Source organism: Balaenoptera musculus, chromosome 6 (assembly GCF_009873245.2).
Source record: "Balaenoptera musculus isolate JJ_BM4_2016_0621 chromosome 6, mBalMus1.pri.v3, whole genome shotgun sequence".
Lineage (NCBI taxonomy): Eukaryota > Metazoa > Chordata > Mammalia > Artiodactyla > Balaenopteridae > Balaenoptera > Balaenoptera musculus.
The window spans coordinates 67,642,813-67,664,165 of NC_045790.1; the positions used below are offsets into that span (position 1 = coordinate 67,642,813).

The 21,353-nt window shown below is 38.7% G+C and overlaps 1 protein-coding gene across 12 annotated transcripts in view; it reads right to left on the reverse strand.

The window, feature by feature from the left end:
• The window catches only part of TRPM3 (transient receptor potential cation channel subfamily M member 3), a 507,712-nt gene that overhangs the window by 235,342 nt on the left and 251,017 nt on the right, over positions 1-21,353 (reverse strand). For all 12 annotated transcript variants that reach the window (XM_036855282.1, XM_036855281.1, XM_036855285.1 and 9 more), the window contains exons 2-4: positions 19,905-19,984; positions 18,355-18,559; positions 1,659-1,872 (exon numbers count right to left, since the gene is read on the reverse strand). In XM_036855282.1, the coding sequence (XP_036711177.1) occupies positions 1,659-1,872; positions 18,355-18,559; positions 19,905-19,984 (499 nt within the window). The remainder of the gene's footprint in view (positions 1-1,658; positions 1,873-18,354; positions 18,560-19,904; positions 19,985-21,353) is intronic.

The window sequence follows — 21,353 nt, forward strand, 5'->3', positions numbered from 1 at the left end:
ATCTTCTAAGAGAAAGTACTGATAAAGAAAACCAAATACAAGAGTAAAGGTGTGAATATTAGTGTTAAGTTTTTTCCTATTTATATGCAAAACTCATTTGGGGTCCAGTCCTGGACAAGAAGGTTAACTTCATGGTAGCCCCTCCCTCCATCTGCCACAATTCCACCGTCACCTTTTACCCAAGCTGAGCGTTCAATCGAACACTCAAAAAACCTCACTTAGAGTGTTGGACTGAACACTATGCCTGGAGAGAGGCAGAGGTGAACTCTTTGGTTTACAACATTTACGCTGTTAATTCTTCTTCTGATATTGGATGCATTTCACAAAAGAAGAAAAACAATAAACAATGTTCCAAGTTCCCCCAAACAGAAGATTGGTAAGCATTTCTTTTAGAAACCTTTGAGTTGATCTCCACAGGAGATGCAGGTTATGCCAGGAAAGCGAAAGACTGAATAATTCTAGGCAAATGATGCCTGTTAAACTCTGAGTGAAAGTTGGAGCTTAAAGCCTGAACAGCCACGGAAGAAAACTGCTCTGTAGATATTTGATCGCCACAAAGTAAACAGTAAAGAGCCGGCTGAGCAGGTCATTCTAAGATCATGTCACTACACAGACTAAGTCAGGGTTTCACATGACAACGACGGGCACAGGCGATATGCAGATTTCGCTGTGTAAATGAACCTACATTGTTGTGAGCTGAATGTTCCCAACTTCTAGGTATGGAGGAGAATTCTGAGTGCAGGTCTCACGCAAACATCACCTAAACTACAAACAAATGAATAAACAACATTGAGATAACATTTTATTTAAAACTAGTTGGTCCAGGGTTATGTTCAGCATGTCCCACTAACTTCAAATGTGTCCACATGCGCAGACTTTGAGTCTTGAAACAAGTCTGAATTAATTTACTGCAGCATTACCTGTCTCTTCCAATTGGCACTTCTGACTCAGGCTGGGGAAATATATCAAAACATTTACAGCATCCATTCCATTATCTGCTGCACATTCATAATGTTCTGCAGATAAGCACTTAACTCTAAGTGGGTTTGTAAGAATTGATTTGACAGCTTGCCTGGATCACAATATAGAAACTCATTTGGCAGGTAGAAAAGACCGCTTGGAGTTCAGAGTGGAGTGTGTCTTCTGTTGGTGCAGAGTTGATTCAATGAAATACTTTAAATAACAAACACATATTACTCCAGACTTTGCTGTTACCCCAGATGGAAAGGGCATTCTGCAAAATCTAAAGCTATTTGCATCAAACTTAAAATCACTTAAAGAACAGAGTCTCCAATTTAGAGCAAAAGTTATTCTTTAAAAAATTACTGGATGCCTATTTGGCAACTTGAGGTATTGAAAATATCCTGTGAAATTCCATTAGTCGTGTTTATAAATTCTGTAGAGTCAAGTATTAAATATCCCAATCCTTTTCTTAAGTGTAAATAATTCTTCTTGGTTGAGAAATGACAGTACAGTTATCATTTAGGTAGAGGAAGGAGAGAGACTCAGTGAAAGGAGCAATAACCAGCAGGTGTGGACACACAGGTGTAGGGGATGAGGTGGGGGAATGTAAATATATTTAACCTCAGGGGAAAATGATCTTAGTCACAACATTCTCGTGGCCTTACGTTGTCCTTCTCTGTCCCACTTCCAATTACCTGTGTTAACACCTCCAGTGAATATCCATGCTCCAGTTGTCATGGCTGCTTTGATGAGACCTTTCCCAAACACTTGCTTGAGTTTTGGCTGGAGTTCAAAGTTCTGTAGGCCCCCATGAACTGAGATGAGAAGCTTGGGAAGCTCCAACTGCCATTCCTTGGTCATCAGGTGTAGGAGGAGATCAGGTTTTGTATCGAAAGATACTCGTACGTACTAGAAGAAGGACGACCATTGATTAGGGAGACAGGGCAGGGCTGACTGTTTATCTTTACTGATTGCAATAATATGTATAGTTACTTGAAGAAAACGTCTTATAAAAACTAGATTTTTTAAAAGGGGCAAATCAATTGATTTACCAAAAGAGCCTTCTAGACAAAGGGATTCACCATTTTAAAAGGTTTTCTTGAAATTCTGAATGACTACAAATTTTTAAATTATTTAACTTTCTAAAATGCAGTGTAAACACAACTTTCCCTGGGATGGGTTCTTTGCACAGAGGAAATCATATTTATATTTTACCAACCTTAAAATTTGTGCAACAGTTCAAATGTTGCTAACATTTTCAATATAAATAATCCCTCTATACCAACTGGACCTAGACATGACTGTTTCTGTGACTCTATTATTTTGAGAGGTTTTGAAAATTCTACAGTTCTACATAATGTAACAAGAATTTTAAAATATGGTAACAGCTGATTATATTTATTTAAATCTAAAAATACCTGCATACCAAATGTTTTCTTTATCTTTCAAAGAAAAGTGACAAAAGTCATTCCAATTATTTTTGTAGAATAGTTGAAAAAAATTGAAGTGCATAGCAGATATCAAGGTATTACCAGATGCAACTGGAAATAAAGTTATGATAAGTATATATAAATAAAATGCTATAAATACATATAATGATAAACATTTATATAACTATAACTATATATATATATATATATACACATACTCATTTAGGTCTTTAATTATATAAACATTTCATTTCTAGCTGGAAACAACTGGAATACTGGGCAAATGCACTTGAAAGCCTTTTGAAATGTATTGCTGAGCTGGCATGAAAAGAGAGAATATTCAGATACCTAAACAAAGTGGAAGCTGGAATCTCAGGAGGTAAGGAAATACCAAAGCAAGCTTTGGCCTTGAGGCTTTCTCCTGAATCCTGGAAGACCATGAGCAGCTGCTTTGGTAGCTTAATGCAGTATGGGGGTGCCTAAGTGCCTAAGGAGAGACCCCACATAAAGCGGGGATACTTCAAAGGGCTCCACTCTCAAGTGTAAGGAAGAAAAATAAATAAGGCTGATGGTCAGAAGAACAGAGCAAGGAAACTTGCCTGCCTCAACCCTGACTCTCAGCAGATGGGAAAAAAATATTCTCCTCTGGTTATTTATAAACAAAAGTGGGTCCTCATACAGGTTCCGGTCCACATTCACACTCTCAGTGTGGTTTGAGAAACATCAGAGTATTTAATATAAGGTGGTTCTGGTGGGGTAATGGCTCCAGATAACTGTCAGAAGCAAATGCAAATTCTCTGTGGAGGAATACATCATCAACCCAGGTCTCAAATAATTCCCATGGGAAAATAAGCCTTTCATTGTAAAAAAATAAAATCACAAATTACAAAAGGAAGTAAAGCAACATGAATGAGAACCAAAAGACACAATGGGTAGCAGAATAAGATCCTCAAAGATACTGAAATGCTCAGACAGAGAATATAAAATACCTACATTTAATATGTTAAAAAACATAAATGAGAAAATTGAACATATGAATAAAGAACAAGTGATTATAAAAAATGATCACATACATTTGAAAAATAGTAAAAAACAGAACTTCTAGAAATTAAAATATAACAATTTAAATAAAAAATACAGGGGATAAATGAAACTACAGATCAGACATGTTAACTACAGATCCAGAGAAATAAGCCAGATGCAGCCTAGAAAAATAAAGGAATTGAAAACATAGAAGAAAATTTGAGAATTTTAGAGGATGTAATCAGAATTCTAGATAGAAATAAAAGAGATAATGTGGAAGAGGCAATACTTGAAGAGATATTGGTTGGGAATTTCTCAGAATTACTAAAAGATACTAATTCTCAGATTCAAGAAGCTCAATGAATCCCAAGCAAGATAAATAAAAAGAAACCCCACGCACAGATACCTCATAGAGAAACACCAAAGGGTAGGGGGAAAAGCCTTCAAAAGGAGCTAGAAAAAAAGACAGATTACCTACAAAGAAACAGTCATTAGACTGATGGCTTACTTTCAACAGCAACAATGGATGCCAGAACAGTGTCTTCGATTTGCAAAGAGAAATTGTCTGTCAGTGTAGAATTCAGCAAAAATATCTTTCCAAAATGAGAGCATATTATAGACATTTTTAGACTACCAAAACTGAGAATTTACTTCTAGCAGACTTCACTGAAGGAAATTTTAAGATGTATGTAGCAGGCAGAAGTTACATGATCCCAGATGGATGATCTGAGATACAAGAAAGAATGGTAAACAAAGATATTAGCACATACAGGGTAAATCTTAAAAAGCACTGGTTGTAAAATATAAAATGATAATAGTGTCTAATATATGGTGGAAAGGGATAGAACTAAAGCACTGGATAATATAGCATATAAATTCGGGAGTAGTAATTAGAGTCAAAGCATTCTAAAGTCTATATATTGTGTGGGAGAGAAAAGTTTTAATTTGGAATTTGTGAAGTATTAATGTTGAAGTTACATAACCACAAAAGAACAGACTTGCACGTAATCATACAAACATACGCTTTTGGATGTATAAATAAAAAAGGTTATGCAGGAGATGACAATTTATTGTAATATTTTTTGGATCGGGGAGACCCCACTGTTGCAAAAACCTTAAAAATTATATGTCAATTCTTTTGTTAAAGTATATTTTAAATATATTTAGCAGAAATGTGAGGCACAAACATACAAAATATGAAAGTAGCTTGATAAATTAAGCTGCATAATCAAGAAATACAAAAGAGCTAAAGTTTCCCATATACATATACTAGAAATCCAAAGAAGTGTTAGAATCTAACAAGCTGGTTCTATATTGATTTAATCTACTCAGCAAAAATCAATTCCAGAATGGAAACAGTAAAGGTTGGCAATTTTAGCTAAGTACATTACATCAAAAGAATTACAACACTTATTTTACATTTGGTAGTGTATAAAATAAGTGATATAATAGCTAGTGGGAAGCAGTTGCATAGCACAGGGAGATCAGCTCGGTGCTTTGTGACTACCTAGAGGGGTGGGATATGGAGGGTGGGAGGGAGGCGCAAGAGGGAGGGGATATGGGGATATCTGTATACATATGGCTGATTCACTTTGTTGTACAGCAGAAACTAACACAACATTGTAAAGCAATTATACTCCAATAAAGATGTTAAAAAAAAAGAATTACATCACTTATATCAATAGAATTTAACTAGAGTTTACAATGTGGGAAGCTGCATATTTTGTACACAAACTCTCATGTAGAGGGCAAGAACTTTCAGATATCTATCAGCAGAAATCTTCAACAACATGTGCTTTTGTGTCATGCAAGGAGCCCTGGGGCTGGAGAGAGGGTACTGCAGTGGTGGAAGCAAACACAAGGGTTTCTTAAAAGCTTTTAAAATTATCTATTGTTATATTAATTATCTCATTGAGTGACTGTTTATAAGAAAGCTATCTATATAACGAACACTATAAAGTAAAAGAATAAAATGTTTTCTGTGCCTGTACACTGAATTTATGCTAAATTTATGTTAAAATTTGGTAGCTTTACTAGATTAAATTTATACCATTTTGAATAATTCTAGAAAGGGATATTTAGTAAAATAAACTAGAACTGAGACTCACAAGGCTTCCAAACCAAGAATGTTCATTGTGGGAGAGGCTAAGAAACTGCTTCTCAAATTATTCAATAACTTTATTTCAGTATCACTTTCTTATTCCTTCAAAAAACCCCAACTAAATAAGAATCCATATTCGTCTAAGGTGAGATATAAATTACATTTCTAAATATAGACAAACATCTAAAGTATAAAAATCCTTCTAAAATTACGTGCCCCTTGCAAGCCTAGATAGTAGTTCCTAAAATTTCTGAAGAACTGTAAAGCTGTAGTCCCAATGATTAGAGAAGGCTTACTTGAGAACAGTAAAATGTTTTGAAAAACAAGAAAAGTAGTGTGATTATGGCTTTTGGAACTTCAAGATGCCTCATTGAGCAACCCCACCTGCACGTTTCATTTAGCCAGGTAAATAATGTGAGATTCTGAGCCACAGGTAGTGTCTGGGAACAGACACACATACATTATTAATTAACTCAATATGAAGAGATATGGCAATCATACTAAATCACTACAGAGAATGTGTAATAATTTTAGTATGTGTAACCTAGCTAAATAACATATTATGGGGACTTTCCGGTGATCTGGTGGGTAAGACTCCACGCTCCCAATGCAGAGGGCTTGGGTTCAATCCCTGGTCGGGGAACTAGATCCCACATGCATGCTGCAACTAAGAGTTCACATGCCACAACTAAGAAGCCCACATGCCGCAACTAAAGATCCCACGTGCCAGCAATGAAGATATTGCACACGTCGCAACTAAGCCCTGGCACAGCCAAAATAAAATTAAATAAATAAATAAATAAATAAAAAATATTTAAAAATAACATATTATGGAGTTCCATTATTTATAGTAATTAGTAATAATAATCCTAATGCATTTTTAGGAATAAGTCTCACTTGGTAAGTAATTCCCTTTGGGGCTTCTAAAGTTACAACTTACCCATAAGGAACACAATTTACTGATCATGTGAGCAGTTCACTGGAAAGTGACCAACGAATCTAGCGAATATGTTAAAATTCCTTTTGAACTAGCTTTATCTTTTTCCTAGCTAGGAAACGAAGAAAAGCTTGCTGGTGATCACGAAACACTTCTTACTCAGTTAATAAGTGCTCCAGTGGGGGAATGAATGAATGACCTTAGATCACCTTGTCCCTGGTTCTCTGTCTTACAGAGGAAGAAACAGAGGTATTCAGTGTCTGGCCTGTGTAAGGTCATGTTGCTCATACGCTCTCCATGCATATTTCTCTCTACTCTCAATTTCTTAACTACTGAGAAAAAACCCCAAACCTACAATCAAATCCCTTGTGTTCCAGGTACATACGTACTGTGTGCTTTACATGCACCATTTCATGGACTCCTCCCAATTACGAGGTTGGTGGCATCCACATTTACGGGGGACAGGAAAGAACAGTAAGTTCAACAGCTATTAAGTGGTGATGACAGAATTCACACCCCAGGTCTGTCTGACTCCACGTCCTTGCTCTTGACCTCAAAAACATAAATGCCTCCTCTCTCCTTACTTTTCCTTTTCCTTCACTTACAACCAAGCAGTCTGCGAGTCCTAACGATCCATTTCTCAAATGGTGCTCTCATCCAGGCCTTTCCTTCTATTGCTTCAGTTGCTATTTTAAGAATAAATAAGAATGCTCTTTACTAGGATGTCATTTTGGGTTGTGGCAACAGTCCTACTGGCTCCTCTAACCCTGTGTTCTCAATGAGACACCAACAGGCAGATTTCTTTCCCCAATTCCTCTTTGATCCTATTATTTCTCAATTCAAATAGTTACATCATACATAAACTCCCATTCTGCCTGTCATGGTCCCCACAATTTGGCCTTACCCTACTTATTTAAGAGGCGTTTCCCCACTTCTCTCTGTATTTGGCTGATGTTATTCCCCAAGTCCTAGAAAACCCAGTCCCTCCCCTTTCATCTACATAAATCATTCTTGTCTTTCAAAGGCTCTTACTGACTGCTCCTTGGAATGCAAGCTCATGTTGACTCAGTATAACTCTCAGTCAAACCCAGTCTAATATATATATTTTTTCCGGCTGTTTCTTGTATGTGTCAGTTTTATCTCCCCATTTGCAAGACCTTTGAGTGGAGGGATCATGTTTGGTCTGACCTATGATTTTGGATAAGCCTTTCAGTACTGGCTATGATGTAGTTACAATCTTAGAAATAAAAGGGAGTTTAGAAATATCTTAGCAATCATGGGAACTAGAAATACTCTATTTCAGTTCTTCTGCTTTACAGATGAGGACACTGAGACCCAGGGAAGGTGAGTGACTGGGAGTCAGAATTAGTTATCTAGTAATTAACCACTCACCTAACCCATTATTAAAGCTACTGTTACACTGGAAACTCTAGGTTGAGCTATGCTTCTCAAACTTTAACATGCAAAACTCACCCAGGGGACCTCAAAAATGCAGGTTCTGATTCAGTAGGTATGACGTGGGACTTGAGGTTTTGCATTTCTAACTAGCTCCCCAGGGACCACAGGAGTAGCAAGGATTACAACTCTTCCCCAGACCAAAGATTCTAAGTGGTGTGTCTAGCGTTTATCACTGGGCCCAAGGGAAGAAAGAACACTCAATATTTTACATGAAAATCAAAGAGAAGAATGGAGGAAACACTGGAAAGTTACTCAGGCCATGAGAAGTAGGAAAGTGCAGCCACTGATAAGCTACTCAATTTCAACTACCTAATTCTTTTTCACCAGGACTAATTCTTATACAAAGGAACACATGATTAATGACAGCCCATCCCTGATTATCCAGAAACTGATAAATAACAGAAATACTGGGGCTTCCCTCGTGGCGCAGTGGTTGAGAATCTGCCTGCCAATGCAGGGGACACGGGTTCGAGCCCTGGTCTGGGAAGATCCCACATGCCTCGGAGCAACTAAGCCCGTGAGCCACAATTACTGAGCCTGCGCGTCTGGAGCCTCTGTTCCGCAACGGGAGAGGTCGCGACAGTGAGAGGCCCGCGCACCGCGATGAAGAGTGGCCCCCGCTCGCCGCAACTGGAGAAAGCCCTCGCACAGAAACGAAGACCCAACACAGTCAAAAATAAATAAATAAATAAATAAATTTATTAAATAAATAAATAAATTTATATAAAAAAAAAAAAAACAGAAATACTGGGTGTCCCTGTTCCTTTAATGTTGGCCATTATTTTAGATTTATTTTTTCCTTCCCTTGGAGAATAAGAGATTTTTTAAAAAAGGAAGCATTTAAATGAAATCAATTTGTTACTTTTTGTATGTTATTGTTTAGCAGCTCAAGGAAACAGTTTAGGGATAAGAGGATAATTAAAACTAAGGGATAAAATGACACTTTATGATTACCTGGAGATTTCAATTTTTAAATTATATTCTTATACCCATAAAAATCAGGTTATTCAGTAATTCTCCCGGTGCTTGTAATATAACAGTTAACTCAGGTGCCGAATCAGCAGCTTCAAGGTCATAAATGGTTGTACCCAGAGCAATTAATCCATTCCTGCTCAAAGGTCAATGTGATTTGAAATTAGGAGCTATTTTGGTTGTCAAGATAAGCAATTTTGACTGTCCACTTGTGAGCTCATTAATTGCCAAGGGATCACCTTACAAATAACAAGAAATCTTCCTAATGTGTATATTAAATTTTGTTACCTGGGCAGTACTCTGATGTGGTGATGTGTGCTCCTATTTACAGGTTTCCCAATCACGTGTGGCATCACACTCTAGCATCAGATACAGTACTGGCACTGTAAGTCATTTAGATCAGTTTGAGACCCTCTCTTGTGAAATAAGGGTGATCCTGACCCCCACACAGAACACTAAAGATTAAATTCTGGGAAATGCCTGGAATGGCAGGAAAATCAGTATATGTAAATTGGATAAGAGTTACGAGCACTCACGTTATAAATGACCTCTGCATACAACAGGGTCCAGATAACTTGCCGTCAGCTCTTTCATGTCCCCTTCAAAGTAGCCCTTTGTCTCTCAACTCTGAGCTATCTGAGGAGTGACTGGTGCAAGTTATAAAAAGTACCTGTCCAGAGGGAAAATGCTACCTCTGTCTGGCTACCTATCCTATCCTTCTCCCTCATGCCCTGAGCTCCCTAATTTTAATTTCTAGAAATAAATTGAGCTCAAATGACTTACCCATGCCTGCACTGCCATCATTAGTGCCCCTGCCTGGCAGCAGAAAGCCTGTGTGATGAGCTAATGAGATTCAGAAGAGCATCTAAAGAATGTACTGTATAAAACAGAAGTTAGCTCTACTTGAAACTGTACTATTTGATCTATTCCTAGGTGCTCTGGAGGGCAATGCATACAAGCATGATTTTCACAAAAACACGTACTTTGAATTCCAAACCACAAACTTACAAATGAAATTTTGCAAGTGAGACTATAATGGCAAACTAGAGCTTTTCTTTTGTTCGAATGGCAGAGGGCTTTGGTAACTAAAACTCTTGGGTCTTTGCTTTTTCCAGTTGCTAAATTTATTTTTGTTTAGCAGGTGATTTCACTGCAGTTTTTTCTAAAGCCACTCTAACCTGCTTCATCATTAGAAATGTTACTATTCACTTGTCAAAGCAGAATTCAACTTTACTATGGCCTCACTGCATTAAACTGGTACAGAGGTGTCACAAACCAGACAGTATCCTTCCCTTTACAACACCCAGGGCGGGTGAAGGCTAGAAAGTGGAGAAGCAGCCATCACTACTTAGAATAGGCTGGGGTTGTTTAATTAAAAATAATAATAATCTTCCTTTGGTATTCTGATCTTGACTTGCTGTGGAGCAATTTGTCTCTGATAATTAATCTGTCACCTTTTCAGCCCTAAATTTTTACTCACATCATTTTGCCCAGCTTTTTAAATGAAAAGGGAAGGTATTTACAGAACAACAAATCTGGTTATACTCTAGGAAATGGTAAATGACAAATCTTTCTAACTCTCACTGCGAAGCCATCTTTAATTTGGGGAAATAACCAACTGGTATATTTCAGTAGTACTTTTTCTGAGTAATGGAACTACTACAGCTAAATCTATTTTAACAGTATTTTCAATGCCTCTCTTCCGAGCCTGTAGTGGGAATTTGTCCCATTTTCTTTTCTGTTGAGATCTGTGACAAGCATCATTTCATTTTCTAATTCTCTGTAGCCCCATTTTAAATGAGTATTTTTAATTAAAGTTGTGGCCAAGGAGAATATGTTGCATCAGACTGCTGAGACCACTTTGCTGATATCAGCTTTCCAAGTCCATGGAGCCGTTGGTTTTGCACCAAATGTTTAATGCTTATGGTGGTTTAATGTATGCAAAAGTTCCCTAGAAAGAAAATATGTGGAAGGTAAATGTAAGGTGTCACTGTTATTGGATTCCTAGTTTGATGACCCACAAAACTTTGGGAGTGAAAATGCCATTGTAATTTCTTCTATATTGTTTTTGTGATTCTTCAATGTTAGATAACAGGTGCTTCCAGGTGATGGATGCTGATAAGCCAAAGCTAAAGGTTTAGAAATAATACAAAACTTCACTGAGCATATCACCTAGTTGCAGGGGTACTCTATGAATTTTCTGCCAGAATTGCTTTTATATAAAATTTTCTAGAACAAGATGAGTCTCTTGAGGAATGTCAGTTCTTCCTTCTCTATAGGTCTATGATTGAGATCAGAAGTTTAAGTGATATCGATACGTTCTAGTTTTATTCCCAGCTTCAGAAAGGTTTTCCAAAGGTACTGCCAGTCTAATGGTCTAGAGATTTCGAAGTGGAAACTGGAAAGCAACAGAGCAATTACAAAACCCCTCAAAAACCATACCTTGCTATATAAAGCTTCTTAGTTAGCTATAGTCCAGTGATTAGCTATTTTGTTTTGTGAACTGGGATTTATTTAATGTATTTTGTGCACGTCAGTCAACGATTCCCAGATCAAATCTGCATAATGCAAAGAAAGATAATTTTTAAAAATCAGATTTAATCCTAAAGGATTTTAAGAGTATAAGGTTGTAGATGTCAAGCAGCTGACAGCCTCCCCACCCCCTTGAGTATCTCCTCAGTTTTACCTACTCCCTCTCACACACTCTCTGGTAATGCGCAGAGAAGAAGGCTTGCATCCTGGCTGACTCAACAGTTACAGCTCTAAGTGTAAAAATGAAGCACAGGAATAATTCTCTAAATTATACAAAAACTGTAATAAGGGGCTCAACCTGATCTAATAAGCTGAGTAAACAGCAAGGGAAAACCCAAAGAGAATTATGTGGGTGACTTGAGAAGTTTAAATACAAGTCCTTAATTAGGTTATACTTACCTGGTCTGTAAGTCAGCTCAGCATTAACTGGAAGAGATGATTAGTAAGCAAATAAGAGTCTGTCTAATTAAGTCCAGCACTGCTTCCTTTTCTAAATAATTTAATAGACTCAGCCCCAGATAAAGAAGAGTCTTTGAGAAAGGACCCAACAATGTCTGCTGTTGGGCCATTTTGGTATTGCTCTCTCAGTCAGTTTTAAAAAGTTCCCTGGAACCCAGTCTAGTAAGAAAATGCCTAAACCAGAGCTTTAGTATCTCAGTACCTTCTTCCTTGGTCCTCATGTTCTGGTTTTTATGAGGCATCTGCATGAACTGCCAGGTTGTTTAACAGCCCAGGAATGGATTTGGGGGCCATGAATTTTTTGGTAAGATGTGGCTTGGTATAGAGAAGAGAGAGGAACGAGAATCCTTCACTTACTGTCAGCTCTGAATGTCTTCGTTCTGTGTCACAACTTCTTTCTCTGTAAAGCGTGAGAGACACTGATTTCACTGCTATTTCACTGGGGTTTGTCAAGTCTGAGAATTGAGGACAGAATACCACAGAGTCCTGGGAGGGGCTCAGAAAATGGCTCCATTAACCTAGGATGTAATTTTACAAAGAGCTCTTCCTGCTCACAGCTTTTGAGTGTAATTAACCTCATCAAATACTAGAGATTTTATAATTCTATTAGAAAGTTTTCAAAACCCTTATAAAGAGTTAGAAACATAATAGTAATTAGCTTCCTTTCAAAACATCTATTATAGGCTGCACCAGGAATACATGACAGAGAAGAAACAGAACTGATGGAGAGTGCTAAGGATCCTGAGTTTGAGAACTATCTTTGTCAAGTAATTGGGTGACTCTCAGAAAATAATTTAACCTCTCTGGGCTCGAGTTGCCTCATCTATAAAATAGGTAGACAGATTGGGATTATTCAGTATTTCTTAAGCCTGGCTGAACAGTAGATTAACCGGGCTAACTTTTAAAACACGTTGGGGACTTCCCTGGTGGTTCAGTGGTTAAGAATCTGCCTGCCAGTGCAGGGGACACAGGTTTGATCCCTGGTCTGGGAAGATCCCACATGCCGCGGAGCAACTAAGCCTGTGCACCACAACTACTGAGCCTGCGCTCTATAGCCTGCGAGCCACAACTACTGAGCCTGTGCTCTAGAGCCTGTGAGCCACAACTACTGAGCCCACACGCCACAACTACTGAAGCCTGTGCACCTAGAGCCCGTGCTCTGCAACAAAAGAAGCCACCGCAAAGAACAGTAGCCCCTGCTCACCGCAACTAGAGAAAGCCCGTGCACAACAACAAAGACCCAATGCAGCCAAAAATAAATAAATAAAATAAATAAACAAAACACTTTGAATGCCCAGGTTCTATATCAGACCAATGAAGGAGACTCTCTGGGAATGATTCCTGGGCATGGGCATTGGTAGTAGCCCCACAAGTTATTGTGAGCCTCCAAGTAGAGAACCATTGCACTGATCCCTCAAGGGTCTTTGGTGATCAAAGTCCTGTGACACCATGCTGTACTGTCTATGTGGTAACAGAGATACATATGTGAGATATGGTTCTCACATAGCCCACCACATTTTAATAATGAGTCCCTTTTCTCCCACTGTATCTTCTACCAAACTATGGCAGATTCTGCCTCAAATTGGGTCCAGACCACATCTGCATTCTGAAGACCCAAGTGCTTTATTTTGGGCTGTCTTGAGGGGAAAAGTTAATGTTATATCTTATTTTTTTAAAAATTAATGAAGGTCAAAGTTAATCTGCCCTTTAGAATTTTTTGACTACTTTGTTAAAAATCATTTCAACTTTCAAATATTCTTGTCAGGAGAAGGGGACCAAAGACATATTAAGTTAGTTGACCTGATTCACTTCAATCCTGGTGAATATTTAACCATGGCTTCCCCATCTAAAGACTGGCACTCTTTAACAGACAGTAGTTGCTGATTTTTCCCTTTGATGAACTGCATGTCGGTTTGTTGGAGAGAACAAGAGGTAAAGAAGGCACAGGTTGGCACAAAATGACTGTCCTGCCTGATAAAACAAGTCATCTGTCCTATGCATAACTCCACCCTTTTGTCTAGACAGGAGAATCGGAATAATTCAAGGCCAAGTATCTAAAGTGGACAAAATGCTCATCGTGCCTAGATGAACAGTGGGGACTCCCACTTGTTAAATATTGGGTTGTAATAAAAAAGAAAAAGTGGTCCTCATTTGGCAGGTTAGAGTCAGAAAGAAAGGTTTCCCCTTGAAGTGACTGCTCTGAGACCACCTAGGGCAGGCGAGACCTAACCTCAGTGCTGGCTTCATGGTCGTGCCACCAGCCCAGTCACACTGCTCAGAAGGGCAGTGTTCAGGGTTTAATGTTCTGCACGTGCTGTCTTGAAATTCTTGACAAATTTACCCTTGAATCCGTGTTTTGTAAGTGAAGCCTGATGGGACAGTGGAGCATGTGCAGAGGGCCTGGAGCCTCGGCTCACACGTCGCTACAGTCCCACATCCTACCTCCTGCTGCCTCGCCAGAATGGGATTTCATTCATACACGCTCCTGCCTTTAGTGTCCCTGCCAGCTTAGCCTCCCCTCCCCAGCCCTGCCTGGGGCAGCGGACAGGGCCGTGTTCCATCATTACCCTCCATCCCTGGCTGGTACCTGGGTGCAGGCAAGGGCAGGGGCAGGGTCGGGCATGTGGCCTGTAGCATTTGAGGGCAGGTAAGGATGTAGCTGTCTTTGCCTTGGGCTGGCAGTGCCACGGTGGGTTTTGTGGGCAACTTTGTGGGAAGCCTCCCCCACTGGATACTGAGCACTTCCCAGTGTGGAGATGGCAATCCATTGACGGGTTGGGGCTGTAGTCATGGGAAAGGGGCATGGATTTCCCTACCCCTGCTGAGGGTCTACATTTTCATTTTATACTGGGCTCCACAAATCATGTAGTTGACCTTGCCTAACCTGACTGCCAACAGACAGCTCTGGGTTGGACAGAGCTATGTGGGACCTGGGGAGGGCTGTCAAGGTTCAATGTCCTTATGTGTTCACTCTTCTGGAACAGAGTGAAAGATCTAGCTGTCTCTTCAAGTTTTTCCTCTACTGTTAAATACCATAATATACACATATCATATAGTAGCTGTGTGACACAGGGCAAATTACTTAACTTTTCTGTGCCTTAGTATGTTATTCTGTCATGCAGGAATAATAATGCTAGTGTCATAAACATGAAATATACCAACATAGATAAGTACTTGGCACAGTGCTGGGCACATAGTAGATGTTTAATAAGTTTTAGTTGTCATTATTATTTGCTACAGACCCTGAAAACAGTTGCAAAAGTATTTTGATTGATACTTTGAAGGACACATGTTCTAGTAAATTTATTTGGAGATTCAATCTCCAGGATTCTTAAAAATCTCAAATTCACTAGAAATTTTTGGGAGGGGAAAAATTTCAGGTAGAAGAAAATTGTATCATGAGAAGGAATCTTGGCTTTGTCCATCATAAAAGGCACAAATGCCACACCCACAGTAGCTGTCTAATTGTTGAAGTCTACAGTGAGTAAAGTAGAGAGGATACCAGGTAACAGCTCATTTTCCGTTTTGCTAGAGTAAGTGGATGCAGGAGGTTGACTCAATGCGGAAGTCAAAGTGTATAATGTGGTGGTTTACAAGCCACATGTCTCCAGTCACTGATGAGCTGGTGTCCACAGTGGTAGCCTCCAGTTAGTGACCGTCACTGACACCAGCTTATGCAGCCTGGTACTCCTGTGGAAATATGTTAACATATCTTTGGATTCCTAGGAAGTAAACGAAGCTGCTTCACTGTGCCATTACTATGATTTTCATAAATATATTGAGCACTAGCTGTATACCAGGTGATTTTATATTCTCTCTAATCCTTGTAACCATCTCATAAGGAAAACATGCCCACTTTATAAATAAGAAATCTTGAGGCTCAGCTAAGTTAATTGGTTTAACCAAGACTTTTTAACTAGGCAGAGAGAGTGAGTGTTTAGACACAGTTCTATATGACTTCAAGATTATGCATTTTATTTTAATTGATTGCAAAGCCTCTCCTGTAACTATAGTAAGTGAACACTTAGTGGAAGTAATAACATAGCAAACATTAATTTAGCTTTAACACCAGGTACTCTTCTAAGCACTTAATACATATTGACTCACTTAATCCTTGCTACAGCCCTATAAAGCAGGAATTACTATCCTCATTTTGCAGATGAGGAAACTGAGGCACTGGGAAGTTAAATAAACTGGGCCAGATTTTAAACCAGTAAGTGACAGGCCAGACTATAAACAAAGCAATGTGGCTTCAGATTCAGGGCTTAAGAACTAGGTGAAGAAATCAGAACTTCTTGAATTATTTTAAAGGGTTAACTGAAAAATTATGATTTGACTTTCTAAAATAATATACCAAGATATACACCCAAATGTATGTCCTTCAGAGTATTAATCAAAATATTTAAAAAATTTTTCAAAGCCTGAAGCAGATAATAATGATGATAGTAGTACAAATAACAGTTAAAATTAATTTTACAACTATTATGTGTCCTGGCACTGTGCCAGATGACTTACATATGCCATCTATTTAACATTTATAATGGTAGTATTATTATTCCTAGATAACAGAATAAATTACTGAGGCCCAGAGAATTTAATTGATGTTTCTCATGTCACACAGCAAATATATGATGGTTCTGGGATAAACTTAGACTGTCTGCATCCAAACCCCACATTCTTCACTTCCAAACTAGAACTCCATTCTTTCAGAATTTTTAGTGGTGGAAAACTTTATCTTCTGAGAACAGACCTGATTTTTAAAAACTAGCAGAAGCCGTCTGTGACAAAGCCCTAAGTTTTTTGAATTTTAGGTACTCGGGATTAACTTCTGATCAAAAACATCATTTGAAGAAAATACAGAGTGCTTTTCTCTCATGATCTATAAATTGTCTGAAAGCAGTCCCCAAAACACGTTCTGTGCACTCATGCATCACGGTAATTAGAATCTCCCTAGGTGATGACTTTGGAGGAATGCTCTACTTAAGACCAAATTTATGCTCTATATTTGACAGATACTGCATATTAATGAAGGAAATAACGGCTAAAAGTTTATCGTATGCCTCTGGGCTTGTGGCATGATGCTCACAGGCATCATTCAAGCACCCTATGAAGTCACTGGGTATACTACTCTATAATGATTATTGACCGCTAAACCACTTCTTCATCTGCAGCACTCTTCTTATAGGGAGAACTTTCGTGACTTTTAATTAATGCACGGTTCCAGAGCATCCACACTGCATATGGTTCAATCTCATACTGTGAATGGGGACTGTACTGTAATTGGGAACCCTTAAGGATCTTGTGTGGGCATATCCATCCGTTAAGTGGATGAGGAAGTTACCAAATCTTCATTTCCCTTGGTTCTATCCAGGTCAAGACTACCTAACCCTTTCTTTGTTTTCCCCAGGCCTTTCTGGGGGTTGCACATAGCATCCTCCTTTTCAGTATATTGCTCAGAATTAATTTTCTTAGGGAAGAACTGTGAGAATAGCTTGGTCAGCTACTCTTGGTGAAGAAAATACTGCAGTGGGAAGGGGGGGATGGGGGAAAGGGGAGAGAAGAGGAGAGAGACAAGAGAGGTGGCTTTATTGCACATTTTTAGACTGTAACTGGTGTGAAGTGAGTTCTCCTGCATTTTGCAGTATGCTTCTCTAAGCAAAATTTCCTCTCCAAACTCAGAAAACTCCGTGGCATGCCTGAGAACAGTCACCTCCAACTGCTCCACCCTCAACTAAATAACTCTCTCTCAACAGTTAGAAGCAAGCTTGTTGGAATACAGCATTTCTAGAATTTCCAAAAACACATGGTAGACTTTTCTCCTGGCAAAATCTGTCAGCCAAGTAGGGAGAGGTCCATGATGAAAGCTAAAATTTAGAAGCAACAACTCTTAGAAGTAAAATTTGTATACTTCCTACTGCCTCCTTTCCAAAAAAAAAAAAATGCTTTTCATATGGAGCTGTTCTATTGAGAACATTATTGAACGCAGCTGCTTGAAGAAAAAGCACTCAATTCGGATGACAAGATCTCTGTTAGAACAGGGAAGGAAATAGTCTGGGATGATCATTTCTACCTTGAATTGAGAGAAATGCTAGTTACCAATAGAATGAAACAGAGACCTAAAGTTAAGATATTTTTTACCAAAGGAGTTAGAAGAACATGTCTCAATGGATGAGACCCAGAAAATAAAATAATGAACAGTGGATAACTGTAGAAAGCTACTTGTTATTATTATTAAAAACAAGAGTCACTGTGTCTGATCTCATACTAATCATTTCAAAAATCCTGAGAGGAAGGTTTTCTTTGCCCCATTTGACAGAGGAAGGGCAGAGCTGCACAGGAGCAGCACAGTTAGAGCAGGTCACCCAGCCAGGAACTGGCAAAGTTGGGATTCAGCCCAAAGACTAAATCTCCAGCTCTTCACCATTCCTTTGCAGGACTTGAGACAGAATTTGAGAAGTGACTGAATGGTTTCTGATTACCATGGCTTTGTTGGAATGGCCGCCTCCTTGGAACTCAATGGTCCCAAAAGCATCTGTGGGGCTGAGTTGAGTGTGCTTGCTGATGGACCACTTCTCAGACTGGATGTCATTTCGGGAGAGGCGACTTTCATTTTTCTCATTCTGAAGAACTGAGATACTGGGAGTGAGGCCGACATGCTGGCCTATTAAACGCCCGCAGCAACACCTATAACATAAGAGGTCAAAGTGAACCCCTTGTATTAGCAACAACTGTAATACACACTGAAGGCAACCTGCTGGAGAAACCTACAAACCATAGCAAGCCAGAGAGTCAGTTTTCAGGTGGAAACCATAATGTGGCCATACCTGGCAAATGGTGAACTTGGGATTTACTTGACATATATTTCTTTTCTTTTCTGGCCCCTCCACATTTTCCTCTAGCTGTATAGGCTGTAACATGCCTCCCATCCTTCTGCACCTACCCCCTTTCACACCTGCCACATTGTTCAGGATTGGAACGAAAAGAACGAACACCATGTAGATTTTTCTACTTCTCACTCTTCCCATCTATCAAATCTTGCACGAAGGACACTGAACAGCTTTGAGGGAAGAATTTTAACAGGTACATTTAAATAAGGACTCTCAATCATATGTGAGTCACAACCTAACTTGTCTTTTCCCAATTGACACTCTGTCATATATCCAATTCTGAGAATGAAGATCTGCAGCTTAAGTGTTGTTGAAGAAACAATGAAAAAATTATTCACAAGGTATTTGAAAACAAAATTCACCCCTCATACCATGAAAATGTCCTTCATACTTTACTACTAGCACTGTTATGACTATTAACAATAATGCTGATACAGAGCTATCATTTATTAAATACTAACAGTGTGACATTCATTTTACGGGTAAAATATTATAGTTTTGAAGGTTAGGTAATTTGTTCAAGGTTATACAGCTGGTCTATATGATTCCAGAGTCTATATTTTAAACTACTCCATTATACTGCCTTTTCATAAGGGCGTTTCCAGACATTCATATGTTACTTTATCCCAAATGCTTCCCACCTTATATACTGTTGATCTTCAGGAAGGTAAGCAGAATATTAAAAATGTGATTGGATAGAAATCTGAAGGTCTGCAGTCTAATTAGTAATCTGCTAGGAGTATTTCCTTTAAAAGTTTCTTTTTCACTGTAGCAGAGCATTTTAGTAAAAAGTAAGCATTTTGATGAAATGCTAGAAAGGGAAAACCAGTAACCACACTAAATATATATATCTCCCATTCATGTGTATATATATATATATATATATCCCATTCCTATAGATTGTGATGAATTCCCTTCCCAATGGTGTAGCTTTTATTTTGTACAGGCTCTCAGACAATTAACTGCAGGCATGGCATATTACATGGTGTGTATATATGAGATTGCTTCAAAGATGTCCAGCAACAATTAAAAAATGATCTTTAACATTCGTTCTCTTGCAATGGATAGTGATTGGTATCATATTTTTGGTCCCATAATTGTTACTTCATGTTCTTGCTACATTATAGAGACAGCAAGATTACCTATGGGGGTCTTTGGTGCTGGGTATGATGTGAACACATTCTCTTTTATAAAACGCTCTTTCTATCCAGGACTTCTGAGCCTAAAAAAAAAAAAAAAAGAAGAGGAAAGGTGAACACAACCTTTAAGTATTTTTGACTAGAAAGCAAAATTTCATAATCACTTAAAAGACTAGTGTCTCATAAACTGAACTGAAATTGTGGTTACTTCACACATAAACACTGCATATAACAAAATCAATTATTACCAGAATCTGCTGGTTAGGTTATTTAACATTATAATATGAGAGTTAAAGGAAATGACCATAATAAAAAATGTTAGTAATGAAACTATATACAAGTTCATAATGACTTCTGAAGAACAGAAAAATAATGCTATTTACAGAGAAAATGAAAGCCATAGAGCAGGATGTTTATAACCCTTTAGTTAACAAGTATTCAGTGGTAGGAAGAAATATATCTAAATAAGCATACGGTTTTCATGGCTGACACTTCCATTAGATTTTCCTTATAGAAAGAAAGAAAAACGGTGAGGAAATTACATAATTCGAGCCCTAATCCATCACCATGTTTTTTCTAAAATCCAAATTAGCAATGTTTGAATATGGAGGGGAAAAAAGGAAATGGAAACATAGGAAGATAAATGTCTTCATCACAGTCCAAAATTTCACAGGTAATGCCTTTGGAAGGAAGGAAGATACCACATTTTTTGGCATCCCACATGCCTTTCAGCACAGCAAACATGGCTTCTTAGAATGAACACTGTTGGGACTGTCCACCCAGAAGCCTGGCCACTGAGATTGGGCTCCCAGAAGGATGAAGGAAGTTTCAACAAACTGTACCATCCTTGTTCCAAAGCAGTGTCCATCCTTCATCCCTTAATCCCTTTTTTTAGCAGCATTTGAAACAGTAGCGGAGCCTCCTACGAAATCCAGTAAGCTACTCAGAAGATTCCTTCTCTAAGCACGTGTTTAAAACAGAAGTTGCTAGAGTAACATGTAATGTTGTATCTACATGGCATCGTCTTCTCTCTAACCCAGCATCAGGACCAAATTCCTACTTTCAAAATATACGGGACCAAAGCGCAACTAAGCTGTTTACCTGGCCTGTCCCAATGACCAGTGTTACTGTTAAAAGCCCCTGCTTGTTGGTTGTAATTGATATTGACTCTGCCAGGGACCCAAATGTCTGTATAAGTTGTGCTAACGTCTGGTTTGCCCTCAACGCTTTAATATTGCACCTGCCTCCTCTCTCACAGTGGAGTCTATGCGAGCATGTGGCACAGAAGGAAGCAGTTGTCTTATATTCATGACAAAGCACATTTTAAAAGTAGCAACGCGGGGGGATGCTTGAGGGATACAAAGGACCTGCATCCTGTTTCAGTCATGGTTACAATCAGGTTGCATAATTTCTGAGTGTTTATACATTGTCCACGTGAAAAGGAGCACCCAC